General features: G+C 45.8%; 1 protein-coding gene across 2 annotated transcripts in view; it reads left to right on the top strand.

The window, feature by feature from the left end:
• The window catches only part of IQCH (IQ motif containing H), a 613153-nt gene that overhangs the window by 567999 nt on the left and 24264 nt on the right, over window positions 1-20890 (top strand). For both annotated transcript variants that reach the window (XM_069222867.1, XM_069222866.1), the window contains exon 18: window positions 13803-13928. In XM_069222867.1, the coding sequence (XP_069078968.1) occupies window positions 13803-13928 (126 nt within the window). The remainder of the gene's footprint in view (window positions 1-13802; window positions 13929-20890) is intronic.

Genomic DNA, 20890 nt, shown 5'->3' with positions numbered 1-20890 from the left:
AATTGCCTGGATGGACAAAGATAGTAAGCCCACTACCCTGGCAATCTGTCGAAGAGAAGTGGAGGTTTTTGCTATGGTTTTTCTGATTTCCCCAATGTATTTTGGTGATATTTCTCGCCGGGAGGCTCAAAGATTTTGCGACCGAATCTATTCGGAAACCCAGGAACATAGTCTGATGGGCAGGGACTAACAGGGACTTGAGTTTGTTGATGATTGGAGCCTAGGTCCTCTAAAAGAGTGACTGCAACCTGAAGTTGGTTTGACAGGCATCGCGGGCATTGATCCATTAAGAGGATATTGCCCAAGTACACTATCAGACAAACCCTGCGCTCTCAAAGCCTCCATCACCAGCTTGAGGACCTTGGTAAAGCACCAAGGATCTGAGGACAGATGGAAAAGCAGGGATTTGAATTCGTAGACCTGATACCTCCACCGAAATTGCAGAAAATCTGCGATGGGGGGAAAGATTGGGACTTCAGATAGGCATCCTGCAGATCCAAACTGACTATCCAGTCGTTGGGTTGCAGAAGGTCCCGTAGAAGATGGATACCCTCCATCTCGAAATGGCGGTACACCAGCCAGCCATTGAACTCCCTTAGGTTGATTACAGGATGCTGACCCCCCCCCCGTCCCGCTTCTCCACCAGAAAGAGATTGTTCAAAAAACCTCTGGGGTGTCGTTGAATCTTGGTTATGGCCTTCTTTTGCAGGAGATCTGCCACCTCCTTGTCGATTAAGGCAGCTTGATCTTTGTAAACTGAAGTGGGCGTGGGGAAACCAGCTGCACCGGGGTACCATAAAACTCTATAAGGAAGCCCTGAATGGTTTATAAGGCCCATGCGTCAGATGTGAGCTTTAATCAATTGTGTTTGAACCGTGCCAGCCTGCCTCCCAGATCTTAGGGGGAAGAAGTGTGGAACCTTACCTGGCTGGGTCTGGAGGAGCCTCTTGAACCAAGACCTCTGTAGGGTCTGCCGGAGCGGAAGAATTTGCCCTGGCGGGGCAGCTCTTGCAGGTGTCGAAAGCCCCTGGGAGGGCTCTGGATGTAGAAGCGGCCGGTCGAGCGCCCTCTGCCACGGCCGGCCCGATGAAAATTTTGGGGTTGAAAATCTTTTTAATTGACGTCTGTGCTGTATCCAGTGAGGTAAACATCCTTACAAACCTGCCCAATTCCTTAATAAAACCCTCACCGAAGAGTCCCCCTTGCGCCGCTAGATCCGCTTCTGTGGATGCCTAATCACCCAGTTTCGGGTCTCCCTTCAGGAGGAAGGAACGCCTCCGCTCCATGGAGAGTGCACAGTTGGCATTGCCCAAAAAGATAACTGCCCTTTGGGCCCAACCCGAAAGGATCTCTGGGGAAATGGGAGAATTTGAGGCCTTAGCCTCTTCCGCTAAGTCCAGGATTTTTGTCAGAGAGCCACTGACTTCCAGCAGTTTATCTTGGCACAAGCGCCATGACCTGTCGATCCCTTTATTCGGGTCTTTGAAGTACTTCTGGAGGAAGGTGGCCAGGTGAGGGTCGAGCTCTGGAGTTAGTACCACCTGCCTGGGAAAGGACGGGCGCGGACATTCCGCTTTGAGACAGGCCCTGACTTCTTTATTCAGTGGTTTGCGGAGGCGGCCGGCAATGTATTTGGACACCTTATCCGAGGGAAACCACTCCGAAGAGCATGGATGAATAAGATCCTCGGGGTCCAGCATATCGGTCAGAGTGTCTTAGGCCTTCGATTCCTCCAGGGGTGAAGGGCGCCAAGGATGGGACGGCCCGCTTCATCCAGGGAGTCTGCATCATTGGACAGAAGAGGGAGCTCCGGTATATCTTGAGGGCTGTCTTCTGCGGAAGGCTTGGGCCCAGTAAAGTCCTCTTGAGGGACTCAAAGATGTTCAGATCCGCGGATCTATCTGCCTTACACTTCTGAGGTGGCCAATTCAAAAGAGGGACCCCAGAGGGGAGGTTATCCAAGGCGCCACCTAAAGGAATGTGGCAAGCGCCGGCCAGCTCTAGTAAGCGGCACTCAAAAGGTTCCATCGCCGCTGCCACTGCCTGGTGAATGGAGGCGTCTACCGCCTGACAAAATTAATCGTCTATTGGGAGCACTTGAAGGGACTCCTCCACTACATACTCCTGTGCCATTTAGGGACTGTTCTTGGACCAGAGACACTGGAGTAAGATGGGTGGGCTGCCTAAAGCAATTTTTTGGAGCTACCACGTAGCAGATTTAAATGCGCAAAGTGCTACTCATTACAAACCCCTCCCTAGGGCCCCACGCCCTGGAAAGTAACACAGGCAAATTATATTAATATTGATATGAGCGCCTGGGTCGGGCCCCTGAGGCAGTGAAAGGCGTCAGAGCGCCAACAACTGAATACGCTCTGCAGGCAGCATTTTTTTTTTTTGTGAACTGCCTTGAATCACAGCCAAAAACAGGCACTCAGTGCCTAAACCGGTTCTGTGCCTTGGACGAGATGATCTCGTCCAAGGCTACAGTTCCCCTGTGCCTTGGACGAGATCATCTCGTCCATGGCACAGGGGAACTTGGAGGCGCGCTAGCGCGCCCCCCGTGCACCACCCTCCCCCCCCCCAGGCGGGGATGGAAGGGGAAGACCTTCCCCTTCCACCCCCGATCCCCCCCACCAACTCCCCCCCCTGTGACGTCAGCGCGCGAGCGCGCGCTGATTTGTCACAGGGGCTTCCAGCGCGATTGAAAGAGAAATGCAAAAGCATTTCTCTTTCAATCACTGGGAGAGGCCCGGAGGGGCTTCAAAGGGAAGGAAAAGTATTTCCTTCCCTTTGAAGTCTCTCCGAGGGTTTCAAAAGCCGGATTGCTTGCAATCCGGCTTTTGAAACCCCACTAGACACCAGGGATTTTTTTTGTTTTTTAACTATAATTCACATAAGGGAGCGACCCCTTGGGCAAGGGTCGCTCCCATGGGGGGCATTTTTTCAGGAAGGCCTTTTCTGCCCCCCCGGGGGCAGAAACCACTAGACACCAGGGAGTTTTTTCTTTGCGTGAATTTCACGCAAGGGGAGCAACCCCTTAGGCAAGGGTCGCTCCCTGGGGGGGCAAATTTATTTTAGGCCATTTCTGCCTCCCCTGGGGGCAGAAACCTCTAGGCGCCAGGGGATATATACAGGGAGTGCAGAATTATTAGGCAAGTTGTATTTTTGAGGATTAATTTTATTATTGAACAACAACCATGTTCTCAATGAACCCAAAAAACTCATTAATATCAAAGCTGAATATTTTTGGAAGTATTTTTTAGTTTGTTTTTAGTTTTAGCTATGTTAGGGGGATATCTGTGTGTGCAGGTGACTATTACTGTGCATAATTATTAGGCAACTTAACAAAAAAAAAATATATACCCATTTCAATTATTTATTATTACCAGTGAAACCAATATAACATCACAACATTCACAAATATACATTTCTGACATTCAAAAACAAAACAAAAACAAATCAGTGACCAATATAGCCACCTTTCTTTGCAAGGACACTCAAAAGCCTGCCATCCATGGATTCTGTCAGTGTTTTGATCTGTTCACCATCAACATTGCGTGCAGCAGCAACCACAGCCTCCCAGACACTGTTCAGAGAGGTGTACTGTTTTCCCTCCTTGTAAATCTCACATTTGATGATGGACCACAGGTTCTCAATGGGGTTCAGATCAGGTGAACAAGGAGGCCATGTCATTAGATTTCCTTCTTTTATACCCTTTCTTGCCAGCCACGCTGTGGAGTACTTGGACGCGTGTGATGGAGCATTGTCCTGCATGAAAATCATGTTTTTCTTGAAGGATGCAGACTTCTTCCTGTACCACTGCTTGAAGGTGTCTTCCAGGAACTGGCAGTAGGACTGGGAGTTGAGCTTGACTCCATCCTCAACCCGGAAAGGCCCCACAAGCTCATCTTTGATGATACCAGCCCAAACCAGTACTCCACCTCCACCTTGCTGGCGTCTGAGTCGGACTGGAGCTCTCTGCCCTTTACCAATCCAGCCACGGGCCCATCCATCTGGCCCATCAAGACTCACTCTCATTTCATCAGTCCATAAAACCTTAGAAAAATCAGTCTTGAGATATTTCTTGGCCCAGTCTTGACGTTTCAGCTTGTGTGTCTTGTTCAGTGGTGGTCGTCTTTCAGCCTTTCTTACCTTGGCCATGTCTCTGAGTATTGCACACCTTGTGCTTTTGGGCACTCCAGTGATGTTGCCGCTCTGAAATATGGCCAAACTGGTGGCAAGTGGCATCGTGGCAGCTGCACGCTTGACTTTTCTCAGTTCATGGGCAGTTATTTTGCGCCTTGGTTTTTCCACACGCTTCTTGCGACCCTGTTGACTATTTTGAATGAAACGCTTGATTGTTCGATGATCACGCTTCAGAAGCTTTGCAATTTTAAGAGTGCTGCATCCCTCTGCAAGATATCTCACTATTTTTGACTTTTCGGAGCCTGTCAAGTCCTTCTTTTGACCCATTTTGCCAAAGGAAAGGAAGTTGCCTAATAATTATGCACACCTGATATAGGGTGTTGATGTCATTAGACCACACCCCTTCTCATTACAGAGATGCACATCACCTAATATGCTTAATTGGTAGTAGGCTTTCGAGCCTATACAGCTTGGAGTAAGACAACATGCATAAAGAGGATGATGTGGTCAAAATACTCATTTGCCTAATAATTCTGCACTCCCTGTATATATATATATTTTTTGTTTGTTTGTTTGTTTTTTTAGAGATGGGGAGCGACCCATCAGGCAAGGGTCGCTCCCCTGGGGGGAAAATTGTATTTAGGCCATTTCTGCCCCCCTTGGGGGCAGATTGGCCGATCTTAGGTCAATCTGCCCCCAAGGGGGCAGAAACCGCTAGGCACCGGGGATTTGTTTTTTGGCGCCAATGTCACGCAGGGGGAGCGACCCTGTAGGCAAGCGTCGCTCAGTGGGGTGGGGGGGGGTTGGGGGGCAAATTTATTTTAGGCCATTTCTGCCCCCGGGTGGGGCAGAAACCTCTAGGCGCCAGGGGAATTATATATATATATTTTTTTTTGGTTTGTTTGTTTTTTTAGAGACGGGGAGCGACCCATCAGGCAAGGGTCGCTCCCCTGGGGGGCAAATTGTATTTATGCCATTTCTGCCCCCCTTGGGGGCAGATTGGCCGATTTTAGGTCAATCTGCCCCCAAGGGGGCAGAAACCACTAGGCACCTGGGATTTGTTTTTTGGCGCCAATGTCACACAGGGGGAGCGACCCCGTATGCAAGGGTCGCTCCCGGGGGGAGGTTGGGGGGGCAAATTTATTTTAGGCCATTTCTGCCCCCCCCGGGGGCAGATCGGCCTATTATTAGGCCGAACTGCCCCCAGGGGCGGGGGGGACAGAACCCTCTAGGCACCAGGGCAAATTTTTTTGTGTGTTTTTTTTTGTTTGTTTGTTTGTTTTTTTAGAGATGGGGAGCGACCCATCAGGCAAGGGTTCCTTCCCTTTGAAGTCTCTCCGAGGGTTTCAAAAGCCGGATTGCTTGCAATCCGGCTTTTGAAACCCCACTAGACACCAGGGATTTTTTTTTTTTTTAACTATAATTCACATAAGGGAGCGACCCCTTGGGCAAGGGTCGCTCCCATGGGGGGCATTTTTTCAGGAAGGCCTTTTCTGCCCCCCCGGGGGCAGAAACCTCTAGGCACCATCATTTTATTTTTTTCGGTGGGGAGCGACCCCTTAGGCAAGGCGGGGGAAAAATATATTTAGGCCATTTCTGCCCCCCTTGGGGGCAGATTGGCCTATTTTGATGAGGCCAATCTGCCCCCAAGGGGGGCAGAAACCACTAGACACCAGGGAGTTTTTTCTTTGCGTGAATTTCACGCAAGGGGAGCAACCCCTTAGGCAAGGGTCGCTCCCTGGGGGGGCAAATTTATTTTAGGCCATTTCTGCCTCCCCTGGGGCAGAAACCTCTAGGCGCCAGGGGATATATACAGGGAGTGCAGAATTATTAGGCAAGTTGTATTTTTGAGGATTAATTTTATTATTGAACAACAACCATGTTCTCAATGAACCCAAAAAACTCATTAATATCAAAGCTGAATATTTTTGGAAGTAGTTTTTAGTTTGTTTTTAGTTTTAGCTATGTTAGGGGGATATCTGTGCGTGCAGGTGACTATTACTGTGCATAATTATAAGGCAACTTAACAAAAAAAAATATATATACCCATTTCAATTATTTATTATTACCAGTGAAACCAATATAACAGCTCAACATTCACAAATATACATTTCTGACATTCAAAAACAAAACAAAAACAAATCAGTGACCAATATAGCCACCTTTCTTTGCAAGGACACTCAAAAGCCTGCCATCCATGGATTCTGTCAGTGTTTTGATCTGTTCACCATCAACATTGCGTGCAGCAGCAACCACAGCCTCCCAGACACTGTTCAGAGAGGTGTACTGTTTTCCCTCCTTGTAAATCTCACATTTGATGATGGACCACAGGTTCTCAATGGGGTTCAGATCAGGTGAACAAGGAGGCCATGTCATTAGATTTCCTTCTTTTATACCCTTTCTTGCCAGCCACGCTGTGGAGTACTTGGACGCGTGTGATGGAGCATTGTCCTGCATGAAAATCATGTTTTTCTTGAAGGATGCAGACTTCTTCCTGTACCACTGCTTGAAGAAGGTGTCTTCCAGGAACTGGCAGTAGGACTGGGAGTTGAGCTTGACTCCATCCTCAACCCGAAAAGGCCCCACAAGCTCATCTTTGATTATACCAGCCCAAACCAGTACTCCACCTCCACCTTGCTGGCGTCTGAGTCGGACTGGAGCTCTCTGCCCTTTACCAATCCAGCCACGGGCCCATCCATCTGGCCCATCAAGACTCACTCTTATTTCATCAGTCCATAAAACCTTAGAAAAATCAGTCTTGAGATATTTCTTGGCCCAGTCTTGACGTTTCAGCTTGTGTGTCTTGTTCAGTGGTGGTCGTCTTTCAGCCTTTCTTACCTTGGCCATGTCTCTGAGTATTGCACACCTTGTGCTTTTGGGCACTCCAGTGATGTTGCAGCTCTGAAATATGGCCAAACTGGTGGCAAGTGGCATCGTGGCAGCTGCACGCTTGACTTTTCTCAGTTCATGGGCAGTTATTTTGCGCCTTGGTTTTTCCACACGCTTCTTGCGACCCTGTTGACTATTTTGAATGAAACGCTTGATTGTTCGATGATCACGCTTCAGAAGCTTTGCAATTTTAAGAGTGCTGCATCCCTCTGCAAGATATCTCACTATTTTTGACTTTTCGGAGCCTGTCAAGTCCTTCTTTTGACCCATTTTGCCAAAGGAAAGGAAGTTGCCTAATAATTATGCACACCTGATATAGGGTGTTGATGTCATTAGACCACACCCCTTCTCATTACAGAGATGCACATCACCTAATATGCTTAATTGGTAGTAGGCTTTCGAGCCTATACAGCTTGGAGTAAGACAACATGCATAAAGAGGATGATGTGGTCAAAATACTCATTTGCCTAATAATTCTGCACTCCCTGTATATATATATTTTTGTTGTTTGTTTGTTTGTTTTTTTAGAGATGGGGAGCGACCCATCAGGCAAGGGTCGCTCCCCTGGGGGGAAAATTGTATTTAGGCCATTTCTGCCCCCCTTGGGGGCAGATTGGCCGATTTTAGGTCAATCTGCCCCCAAGGGGGCAGAAACCGCTAGGCACCGGGGATTTGTTTTTTGGCGCCAATGTCACGCAGGGGGAGCAACCCCGTAGGCAAGCGTCGCTCAGTCGGGTGGGGTGGGGGGTTGGGGGGCAAATTTATTTTAGGCCATTTCTGCCCCCGGGTGGGGCAGAAACCTCTAGGCGCCAGGGGAATGTTTTTTTTTTTTTGGTTTGTTTGTTTTTTTAGAGACGGGGAGCGACCCATCAGGCAAGGGTCGCTCCCCTGGGGGGCAAATTGTATTTATGCCATTTCTGCCCCCCTTGGGGGCAGATTGGCCGATTTTAGGTCAATCTGCCCCCTTGGGGGCAGAAACCACTAGGCACCTGGGATTTGTTTTTTGGCACCAATGTCACGCAGGGGGAGCGACCCCGTAGGCAAGGGTCGCTCCCGGGGGGAGGTTGGGGGGGCAAATTTATTTTAGGCCATTTCTGCCCCCCCTGGGGGCAGATCGGCCTATTATTAGGCCGAACTGCCCCCAGGGGCGGGGGGGGCAGAACCCTCTAGGCACCAGGGCAATTTTTTTTGTGTGTTTTTTTTGTTTGTTTGTTTGTTTGTTTGTTTTTTTAGAGATGGGGAGCGACCCATCAGGCAAGGGTCGCTCCCCTGGGGGGCAAATTGTATTTAGGCCATTTCTGCCCCCCTTGGGGGCAGATTGGCCGATTTTAGGTCAATCTGCCCCCAAGGGGGCAGAAACCACTAGGCACCTGGGATTTGTTTTTTGGCGCCAATGTCACGCAGGGGGAGCGACCCCGTAGGCATTTCTGCCCCCCCCCCCCCTCCCGTGGCCGGCTGAGCTAGAGGCCAAACTCCACAGGTAGGCACTTTGCAAAAAACACCTCTGTTTTCTGTGAAAAAATATGTTGTGTCCACGTTGTGTTTTGGGCCATTTCCTTTCGTGGGCGCTAGCCCTACCCACAGAAGTGAGGTACCATTTTTATCGAGAGACTTAGGGGAACGCTGGGTGGAAGGAAATTTGTGGCTCCTCTCAGATTCCAGAACTTACTGCCACAGAAATGTGAGGAACATGTGTTTTTTTAGCTGAATTTTGAGGTTTGCAAAGGATTCTGGGTAACAGAACCTGGTCCGAGCCCCACAAGTCACCCCATCTTGGATTCCCCTAGGTCTCTAGTTTTCAAAAATGCACAGGGTTGGTAGGTTTCCCTAGGTGCCGGCTGAGCTACAGGCCAAAATCCACAGGTAGGCACTGTTTTCTTTAAAAAATGTGGATGTGTCCACGTTGCGCTTTGGGGCGTTTCCTGTCGCGGGCGCTAGGCCTACCCACATAAGTAAGGTATCATTTTTATCGGGAGACTTGGGGGAACGCTGGGTGGAAGGAAATTTGTGGCTCCTCTCAGATTCCAGAACTTTCTGCCACAGAAATGTGAGGAACATGTGTTTTTGTAGCCAAATTGTGAGGTTTGCAAAGGATTCTGGGTAACAGAACCTGGTCCGAGCCCTGCAAGTCACCCCTCCTTGGATTCCCCTAGGTCTCTAGTTTTCAGAAATGCACAGGTTTGGTAGGTTTCCCTAGGTGCCGGCTGAACTAGAGGCCAAAATCTACAGGTAGGCACTTTGCAAAAAACACCTCTATTTTCTTCCAAAAATTTGGATGTGTCCACGTTGCGCTTTGGGGCGTTTCCTGTCGCGGGTGCTAGGCCTACCCACACAAGTGAGGTATCATTTTTATCGGGAGACTTGGGGGAACGCTGGGTGGAAGGAAATATGTGGCTCCTCTCAGATTACAGAACTTTCTGCCACAGAAATGTGAGGAACATGTGTTTTTTTAGCCAAATTTTGAGGTTTGCAAAGGATTCTGGGTAACAGAACCTGGTCCGAGCCCCGCAAGTCACCCCATCTTGGATTCCCCTAGGTCTCTAGTTTTTAGAAATGCACAGGTTTGGTAGGTTTCCTTAGGTGCCGGCTGAGCTACAGGCCAAAATCTACAGGTAGGCACTTCGCAAAAAACACCTCTGTTTTCTTCCAAAAATTTGGATGTGTCCACGTTGCCCTTTGGGGCGTTTCCTGTCGCGGGCGCTAGGCCTACCCACACAAGTGAGGTATCATTTTTATCGGGAGACTTGGGGGAACGCTGGGTGGAAGGAAATTTGTGGCTCCTCTCAGATTCCAGAACTTTCTGCCACAGAAATGTGAGGAACATGTGTTTTTTTAGCCAAATTTTGAGGTTTGCAAAGGATTCTGGGTAACAGAACCTGGTCCGAGCCCCGCAAGTCACCCCATCTTGGATTCCCCTAGGTCTCTAGTTTTCAGAAATGCACAGGTTTGGTAGGTTTCCCTAGGTGCCGGCTGAGCTACAGGCCAAAATCTACAGGTAGGCACTTCGCAAAAAACACCTCTGTTTTCTTCCAAAAATTTGGATGTGTCCACGTTGCCCTTTGGGGCGTTTCCTGTCGCGGGCGCTAGGCCTACCCACACAAGTGAGGTATCATTTTTATCGGGAGACTTGGGGGAACGCTGGGTGGAAGGAAATTTGTGGATCCTCTCAGATTCTAGAACTTTCTGCCACAGAAATGTGAGGAACATGTGTTTTTTTAGCCAAATTTTGAGGTTTGCAAAGGATTCTGGGTAACAGAACCTGGTCCGAGCCCCGCAAGTCACCCCTCCTTGGATTCCCCTAGGTCTCTAGTTTTCAGAAATGCACAGGTTTGGTAGGTTTCCCTAGGTGCCGGCTGAGCTAGAGGCCAGAATCTACAGGTAGGCACTTCGCAAAAAACACCTCTGTTTTCTTCCAAAAATTTGGATGTGTCCATGTTGCGCTTTGGGGCGTTTCCTGTCGCTGGCGCTAGGCCTACCCACACAAGTGAGGTATCATTTTTATCGGGAGACTTGGGGGAACGCTGGGTGGAAGGAAATTTGTGGCTCCTCTCAGATTCCAGAACTTTCTGCCACAGAAATGTGAGGAACGTGTTTTTTTAACCACATTTTGAGGTTTGCAAAGGATTCTGGGTAACAGAACCTGGTCCGAGCCCCGCAAGTCACCCCTCCTTGGATTCCCCTAGGTCTCTAGTTTTCAGAAATGCACAGGTTTGGTAGGTTTCCCTAGGTGCCGGCTGAGCTAGAGGCCAAAATCTACAGGTAGGCACTTCGCAAAAAACACCTCTGTTTTCTTCCAAAAATTTGGATGTGTCCACGTTGCGCTTTGGGGCGTTTCCTGTCGCGGGCGCTAGGCCTACCCACACAAGTGAGGTATCATTTTTATCGGGAGACTTGGGGGAACGCTGGGTGGAAGGAAATTTGTGGCTCCTCTCAGATTCCAGAAGTTTCTGCCACAGAAATGTGAGGAACATGTGTTTTTTTAGCCAAATGTTGAGGTTTGCAAAGGATTCTGGGTAACAGAACCTGGTCCGAGCCCCGCAAGTCACCCCTCCTTGGATTCCCCTAGGTCTCTAGTTTTCAGAAATGCACAGGTTTGGTAGGTTTCCCTAGGTGCCGGCTGAGCTAGAGGCCAAAATCTACAGGTAGGCACTTCGCAAAAAACACCTCTGTTTTCTTTCAAAAAATTGGATGTGTCCACGTTGCGCTTTGGGGCGTTTCCTGTCGCGGGCGCTAGGCCTACCCACACAAGTGAGGTGTCATTTTTATCGGGAGACTTGGGGGAACATAGATTAGCAAAACAAGTGTTATTGCCCCTTGTCTTTCTCTACATTTTTTCCTTCCAAATATAGGAGAGTGTGTAAAAAAGACATCTACTTGAGAAATGCCCTGTAATTCACATGCTAGTATGGTCACCCCGGAATTCAGAGATGTGCAAATAACCACTGCTCCTCAACACCTTATCTTGTGCCCTTTTTGGAAATACAAAGGTTTTCTTGATAGCAATTTTTTACTCTTTATATTTCAGCAAATGAATTGCTGTATACCCAGTGTAGAATGAAAACGCACTGCAGGGTGCAGCTCATTTATTGGCTCTGGGTTCCTTGGGTTCTTGATGAACCTACAAGCCCTATATATCCCGCAACCAGAGGAGTCCAGCAGACGTAACGGTATATTGCTTTCGATAAACTGACATTGCAGGGAAAAGTTACAGAGTAAAACGTAGAGAAACATTTATGTTTTTTTCACCTCAATTTCAATATTTTTCTTTTTCAGTTGTTATTTTCTGTAGGAAATCCTTGTAGGATCTACACAAATGACCCCTTGCTGAATTCAGAATTTTGTCTACTTTTCAGAAATGTTTAGGTGTCTGGGATCCAGCATTGGTTTCATGCCCATTTCCGTCACTGACTGGAAGGAGGCTGAAAGCACAAAAAATTGCAAAAATGGGGTATGTCCCAGTAAAATGCCAAAATTGTGTTGAAAAATTGGGTTTTCTGATTCAAGTCTGCCTGTTCCTGAAAGCTGGGAAGCTGCCGAGTTTAGCACCGCAAACCCTCTGTTGATGCCATTTTCAGGGGAAAAACCACAAGCCTTCTTCTGCAGCCACTTTTTCCAATTTTTTTGAAAAAAACGAAATTTTCCCTGTATTTTGGCCAATTTCTTGGCCTCCTTCAGGGGAACCCACAAAGTCTGGGTACCTCTAGAATCCCTAGGATGTTGCAAAAAAGGAAGCAAATTTGGCTTGGTTAGCTTATGTGGACAAAAAGTTATGAGGGCCTAAGCGCGAACTGCCCCAAATAGGCAAAAAAAGGCCTGGCACAGGATGGGGAAAAGGCCTGGCAGCGAAGGGGTTAAAGTACAAACCCACAAACTGTGAGTGTAAGGCTTCCAGGCGGCTCGGGGCAATGAGGAGTGTCTGACTGGAGCAACGCTGGCTGTCATATCCGAGTCCGGAACTGACGAGCGTGCGTTCGCTCAACCACCGCCCCCTAGTGGCAAGAACGCCGCACTGCACTCACCCGGCCCGAGGCTTAAGTGTGCCGCAATCGGAGCACTGAAATGTGCTCCCGCAGCACCGTTTAGCGCTAAAAAGGAGTCCGCTGCAAAGAAAAACTGCACAAAATTGTTAGACAATAAAAGAAGATAGAGGAAACGTGTACTTAGCTGGTGCGAGCAGGAAAGAAAGAGGACGTCACAGGGGAAGCGACCCGGATGTTATTGAGCAGACCCAGGTGCAGGGATCGTGGGACCTGTAGTTTTTTCCCTGTGTTTCTTGGGAAATGTAGTTCAGTGTGGTTAAAGTTGAAGCTGCTGTTGATAAAGAAAGAAAGAAGTTATAGTCCTCACCTCTGGTCCTGAAATAGAATTGAAATGGTAACTGATCATGCCCAATGTTGTTATTTGTAAACCTTAATAAAAATAATTGAATAAAACCATGCCGGAAATGGTTCCATGCTGGCAGGTCAATTCTGAATGGAATGATTGCCTGCATGCTGAGTATGGATTGTGATTGACATGGGGAGATGAAGGTGGAGAAGTTCCATCAGTAAATTCTGGCTCCCAATTTATGATCAGCTGGACTTAATTTGCTAGTGGTTCTTCACTACAAACGTATTTGCGCCTGGTGCAAATCCATCTCAGTGACTGCATGAAAGGTTTGGAATACGCTCCCAGTGGCTTTCCAGCACACACCACCCTTCTCAGATTCCAAAATGCCTTAACCTGGCTTAGTTGGCTCTATAAAATTGCTAGTTGACTTAATGGTGTTTCTTAGGACTCCCTAATATTACCCCACGGTAGAGCAGATCTGCATATTTTTTCCCTCTGTTACTCTCTCTGGTCTGCTTGCATTCTATGCCAACTGTTTTACGCGCCAGGACATCCTGTGGGGTAGCAGTCACGCTTTATACAATTGGTAGCATAACAAATACGAAAACAGGCTTATATACAGAGGCCCAGAAAACTTTCCATGTACACACGTGTGAGGTGATTTTGGGAAGATGCTGCCTAGGTGATCTGAGCAGAACATTCCATAGGGCATCCAGTTACGCCAAAGCCATCCTAGACTTTTGATATGATCTCTGTATCTTTGTTTCTCCTAAGTAAATTAATGCTGTTGCGTGGTGTTCTAAGCGTGTGCTAAATGATGCTGAAATTAAGTATTGTTTCTTTTTCATACTCTAAATGGATATGCATGCCCTGAATATCTGGTGATTGTAACACTAATAACTGTGTTCCTTGTACTAAGGATCTCTGTTCTTTTTCAGGTGCCTCTAAGCAGTACCCGGTGTGCGGTAATGAGCTCCCATCTCAAGCACAGCAATCTGTTCACTGTTTACTACAACGTATTCTTCCAGATATGTAGAGCTCATGGCATAGGATATGATGTAAAGGTAGGAAATGAAATATAATCTCCACCAAGAAACTGCTGGGTCCACTGCCTAGGGATATGTTCTGATATCTATGTTCGCATGACTGATAGTCGTCCAAAGTTTTGTAATCTGGATGACTTTGTCTCTAAGCATAGAAGCTCTTAGGGTCCACTAACTTTTGTGTCACCTTCATCCGTTTGAACACTGGGGATCCACGGCAAAGACAGGGCCCCTCTGGATTGAGAGGTTTATGATCTTAAAGTGTTATCTCTATACTTTGGGACTCTCAGGGTCCAAAGAACTGCTGTACCATCTTAATTCCTAGAAGACATTTAGTTCCAGAATTGTGGGATCTTCTATGATGTCTCCATACTTAATAACTCTCAGGCCCTGCATGCTACTATCTGCTGTGCTGACTTATTTGTTGAGAATTCTCCGGGTCCTGCATGGTTTGAGTCTTTGCTGCTACTTTCATTTCTGGAATCCAAAGCAAACATGATCTTAAGAGCTCTCAAATTGCAAATAAAAATGTAGATTCTATGCCTCCGGACCATAATTATCAGAAATTCTGGATTAATAGGAAGTGCACCATTGCTGCAGGCATTTCATTGCTCAACAGTAAAGTCTAGAGTCACGGTATGTTGAAGAAAAGCAAAGGAAGTAAGACCTAATATAGCCCGATTTAGAGATAAGTCAGGTAAACCTTAAAATACTGTATGTTGTGGCATAATTCACCAGCTAACTAAACACTAACGATGATAACATCAGTGAAAATAATACATGTGAGTTCGTTAGAGACATACTGAACAGAGTCTATCGGAACATTAACTTTTCCTGGTTAATAGTAATGCCATGTCTGGCCGATATTGCCAATACCATAGCATCACTGATGATAGGAAAAGTCTGGGTACCTCATATTCTCCTCATACAGCTCTACTCAGCTTTTCATCATGTGCTTATCTCCAGCCTGCTAAACAGATGCATTGTCTTCTCCATCAAAAATGTGGTACAATAAACACGGAATTCCACTTGTTACACCCCATTTTCTGAGAAAAAATCTCAGAATAAGAGGTAATTACCACACCTGGCAAATACTTCACCCTGCAGTGTCAGTATTTACCTGGTACAGTTATTACCCAACCAACCTCTGCCAGACTCAGTAATGAAGGCCATGGTCTATATACAATTTGCAAAGGCATTTAGTTTGCATCAATACCACCTAAATGAAAACGCAGTCAATAGGTCCAGAAGGCCCCCTGTCGAGATCTCACATCTGTCCAACTCAACCAAATCAGTGACAAGATATTATTCTTAAGTTTACCCTGAGAACACAGGTCATGCTTATTCTGAAAACGAACTATAAACGTAACATTAAAAAACACAGAAACTGTAAAATGTTCACAGCAATCATAAAACGCTCACATTACAATCGTGTCGTTGATAATCAACATAGCACACTTATTTAAAATGACAGTCTGAATAAAGATGATTGCTGATTTATTTATATTGAGGTACTTCCTGAAAATGGCACAAAACCCAGGTCTAGAATTTCTTATACTCCTCTCGGACTGCACAGATGAAATAACCTGTATCCCTGATAAACAGTCCAAACTCTCTACCACTGGACACCTGTCATTGTTCTGCCACCCATCGTCAGGTTGCCAAAGGGGTCCACACAATGTGAGACCAGGGGCTACAGCCTTATACTCTACAGTGGTAGACTGTGAGCCTGTGTCCCCCAACTGGGTGTGAATGCCCTTGCAGAACAAGGATTGCTGTCTGTCACCTTAGTTCTGTCCTAAAAATTAAATGGTGGAGACTACATCTGTCCTTGAAATCATTTGCTGTTGCGTGCTGCTGTTACGCCAGAAGGGAGATCAGGGCAATGAAGTCCTTTGCCCTCCCCACTAACAAACAGAGGTTCTGCATCCAGATGCTGTTGATAAAGAGATCACCCAGATCGAATAAATGTCCACCTTCACCATGAATTATGTGTTCTGCTATTATGTCTCAAATTGCCTTGTCTGGGACACATCTTGGCCATCTTGGCATTAAGCCGCCTAGCCAATACATTAATGGCCCTGGACTTCATACCAATGCCCTAAATGCATCTATGTATCATGTGGGACCATGCTATGCAGGCACCTGAAAATTACCAACCTAACCATGTGAATTCCTTCAGGACAAATTCCCTCAAATCTTTTCAACCCAGCATTACCAGGTCATTCCAGCCCAGATGCACGATGATAAGATCTGGGCACTAGAGGCCCACACAGCTCGTTGTCTCTTCAACCATCTCTCACAGCTGTGTGATCTTAAGACTTCCCACTTCATATCATCTGAAGAAGACATTCCTCAATGCCACCTGCTTAGGCCTACAGAGCTGTTCCAACCGGTAGGTTGCATGCCAAACAAAGGAGTGATCTATGACCTATATGACTCTGGGTAGCCATTACTACTAAAAGAGAGCAAAGCAAAAAAGGATGACCCACAGAGAAGGTGAAAAACACTATAACAGTTCCAGGTGGGCTGAACGCTTGAACCAACGGGATGACCAATTCCCTATATTCTTGACTTCCTTCTGAGTAAGACCTACTTCTATTGCGAAGGCTACAGCTCCTATTGTAGGTGAATGCAAAGAAAAATTGGTTGGGTTAACCCCGATCAACTTAAAAGGTTATGGCAAAGACTCCGGAGAACTGATATCATGAAAGGCACTCACTACTGAGGGGAATAAAAAGTGCTGAAAAATCCTCCTAAGCACCAGATCGAAAATTGTAGCTCCTTGGTTCGCATGTGGCACCCATACCAAGCTGATCTGTTTTGATCTTCTTTAGTCTGATAACCATCTCATCATGATAAATGTGGATGTCTTGCCATTGCAGACCACCAACGTGATCCTGCTTAAATCTCCCCACCAATTCACTTATCCTGAAGGCACCGTAAAAAGCAACTACAAAAGCAGCTGTGAACAATGCCACCTCATACGATGAGCTACATACCTGGTGTAGATTAGATGGAATTGTGACAAGTGTTTGCATTTTTATTGGGCTCTTAGTATCCTGAAAGCAGCTATCCTGTCCCAACCTGCCAATGCTTTTCTTACCAAGTAAGTTGCTGACCATGTCTTGTGCCCCAAAAAATATTGCGAAAAAAACATAAATTGCCCTGCCCTGTTCGTGCAGCACACCCAAGAAGAGACAGAGTGAGTTAAGAGAAAGGGGCAGTGACATAATTTTCCCGTAAATACTTTTTCATATGCCACATGCATGTGCTTAATAAGAGAAGCCACCACTAATTCAGGCAGGGTAGGAAACCAACCCTCCACAGATCTTCTGGGAATTCAATCTTCTGTTCTGCTGCACTTGGGTAGTGACTCAAAAAAATCCTATAGCTTGGTGCAAGACAATGCATTAGCTGTGTATTATGAATTTTAGGGAAATGTCTGGCTTTAAGCATCACATTAAGTTTCAAGCAAAGAACCAAGTTCACCAGTCTCAAAAACAGTATGCAAGAAGCCCCCTGCCTGCTAAAGGCCTCTACCACTGGCATGTTGTCAGACCAAAAGATGATGCTCCTGTTCCGGAACACTTCTTACCACATTGTTAATGCCACAGTAGTGCATCTTGCACTTCCTGGTTCCCGCCCCTGGACCTGCAAGACAAGGACCAGAAAATCTTGCCTATGTTAAAGAACACCTTTAGTCTGAATTCCACCTGTAATACCTTCAGAACTGTAGGTTGCAAGATTTTGGTTCTCAAAACTCAGGCTTTAGGACTCGGGGTCACCAGCTACAATCAACTGAATTTACTTCGGGGCTAGATTGAAAGGGAAAAACCTAGAAGATACTCTCCGGCTCAGGAATAAGTGAAACAGGGTCTCACAAAGTTAACAAGCACTGACAATGCCAGCAGGTCTGACTTTAATGAACTACACCATACACTGCACAATTCTCAGCATGCAGTGACATGGACACAGTGCTCACCCAGCATTGAGATCAACACACCTCTTCCATACACTTACACAGTCCCACTGCTAGTTCTGCTGTCACACAGGTACACTGCTCACTCTGCACTTAGATGGACACACTGCTCACCCTACATACACAAAAGTCCTTTGCCCAGTGCTGGAAATAGAAATAAAATGCTCTGCGATCCCTTAAATGGGGTAGCAAGATGTAGCAGCAGAATGCAGATGGAGTCACAGGGAACTGAGCCAGATAGAGAGGACTCTGACTCAAAGTCCACATTTATTTTAAAAAAATCTTCCCTAAAGAAATTAGCAACAAGGACAACAGTGACTGTAAATCTCATTCTGGCTTACTGATAAGTGCATAATATCTTACTACATCTGCTGCAGAGATCTTTGTATACCCAGCAATTTCCAGGATATATTAACAGTACAATAATTCTGGAGGTTAATGCACTTGCTGTAGTAATTTATGTGCAGTCTGACCACAGGTTTGACATTAAATAGCACAGAGGGTTAATGCCTCTTCTGCAAAGCACAATGTATATATAACATGTAAATCATATATTTGTCTTTTATGGTGACAGTTGAGTAGGTTGTTGATTTTGCTGCAGATCGCTGTGTTGCTAGCGGGTTACAACTTACAATCCTAATAATTTAGCTCATTGAGTTATGAACCAGCATCAAGGAGCTGCATGCAAACAGTAAGGCATAACCATAGAACCTTACTGTTTTTCTCAATCTTTTGTTTGTTTAAGATTGCTCTAGATGGTAATAAGGATTTATTAGTAAGAACTATGGAAATGACTATTAGTGTAATTACTCATTAAAACAGATATAGCTGATATTCTTAAAGTGCATGTTTTCCTCTAACATACATTGCTTGGAAACCTCAAAAACCTGTGTCTAAATCATAGTTCAACTTAGCGTTTGTGGAAATGTTCTTTTGCTTGATTAACTTAGAATCAAGGTGTTAAAGCTCCAGTTTGCCCCCACCAAGGATAAGATTTGAACAAAAGAACCGTAGATAGCCCATCAAGAGAGCCAGTACTGTTGGGCCCAGCTTGAACTAAAAGCAAAACAATCTGTAATTCTTGCAGGTTGTGGTTCTGAACCCAAAGCAGTGTGGGCGCTGCTGGCTTTGTCATCAAATTCCATCTGTACAAAGTCAGCACATTTCACTGAGGCCTTCCTAGATACTGGATGCTGCTTAGTAATAGCTGCCAAATCCAGGATTTGATTTGATCCAGCTTATTTTCAGCGCGACCATTGACACAATTTAAACAAACAGTGACAAAGCTTTGTAATTTGTTTTCATGAGAGAACCAAGCTATTGGAGTTGCCATTGCTTGTTTGTAAAGCATAGCTTAAAAAGTAAAAAGAATACACATTTCAAATAATGATCAATCATGTATTTTAAGGTACCTCAGAGCTCCAGACTGTAGTCAGTGTTTTCAATCTTTTTTAAATCTTTTTAAAGGCTATGGTTTATTTTCAAATAAATTTCACTCAGAAAATACAGAAACAAATTTAAAAGGAATAAGGAAGTCAGGGATGTGGAATTCCTATCGCCCGACGCCCGGGACATCTTGTTTGGGGTCAAGGGCAACACGTTTTTATGTTTACTTTGTCCTTGGGACAAGTAGGCCCAACCCTCTGCAGCACAAACCCTTTGGCTGCCTGTTTACAGAGAGTGGAACTCTCTGCAGTTGAGGTAATGTGTTTCCAAAAGATAATGCTGTTCGAACTTGTATTTATGGTTCATTATTTGAAAGCCTTAATTATTAGGGTGAGTGCTGTAAATAAATGTTTTAAGGTCACACTTCACTACTGACGTTGGTTCCAGTACAAAAAAAAAAAAACGCGTATACACATGTTTGAAAAGTTTAGGCTATGAGGCTAAGTATAATGCTCCCAGAATGCTCTCTGATTAGATGCAAATGAAGTGTCATTTAGTAAAATGTTTTGATGCATGCTAGTATTTCCCAAAAATATTTCTAATGGAAAATCAGTGTAACCATTTTCAACACGATTATGGGAAGCAAGGAAATAAACAAACACTGACAAAGCCAACTGAGCTGACATATTTGTATAAGTCTTTTAGTTTAATCAATGCGTGTCTTGTTTTGGCATGGCTTTTGTAACACTTTATTGTTGTGGGAGCTACCAGGCCCTCAACATTGTAACAAACACTGGCAAAAAAAAAAAAAACGTTTTTGAACTCTTAAAGCACACGTTGCCACCAGTGGCATAACAAAGGCCCTGCAGCCGCCCTCCATGGGGCCCCTTCAGCACAGGACCTGCCCTGAGTGAGTCTGGAGAGGGGGCTCCTCCATGTTCTTTGCAATGGGGCACCCTCCAGTTTCGTTACGTCACTGATTGCCACTGTAGTTCCTGACACTGAACAAAACTACTTTGTGTGCCAATATGCTCCTTGTGGAAGAGCAGAATGCGATCACTCACAGTAAAGCCAGCCGAAAGAGAGAGAAATAGAAGTTTAATAAAAACAAAATGTCATTGTTAACACCAGACCTAATTAGGGACCAAGACCCACATGTAGGTAGCTTTTTGCATGTCGCAAACAGCGACTTTCGCTGGTTGCGACGTGCAAAAAGCACATTGCGATGCACAAACCCAGTTTACCGAATCGCAAAACGGGTTTGCGACTCGCAATTAGGAAGGGGTGTTCCCTTCCTAATTGCGACTCGCAGTGCAATGTAGGATTGTTTTGCGAACGCGGGCGCAAACCAATCGCAGTTTGCACCCATTTCAAATGGGTGCTAACACTTTTGCAAAAGGGAAGGGGTCCCCATGGGACCCCTTCCCCATTGTGAATGTCACTGTAAACATTTTTTCAGAGCAGGCAGTGGTCTTGCGGATCACTGCCTGCTCTGAAAAAATTAAACGAAAACGTTTCATTTTTCATTTTTGTAATGCATCTCGTTTTCCTTTATGGAAAACGGGGTGCATTACAAAAATAAAATAAAAAACGCTTTATTGAAAAGCAGTCACAG

Source organism: Pleurodeles waltl, chromosome 3_1 (assembly GCF_031143425.1).
Source record: "Pleurodeles waltl isolate 20211129_DDA chromosome 3_1, aPleWal1.hap1.20221129, whole genome shotgun sequence".
NCBI lineage: Eukaryota > Metazoa > Chordata > Amphibia > Caudata > Salamandridae > Pleurodeles > Pleurodeles waltl.
Note: the sequence above shows the minus strand (reverse complement) of the source record. Positions and strands in the feature narration are given on the sequence as shown.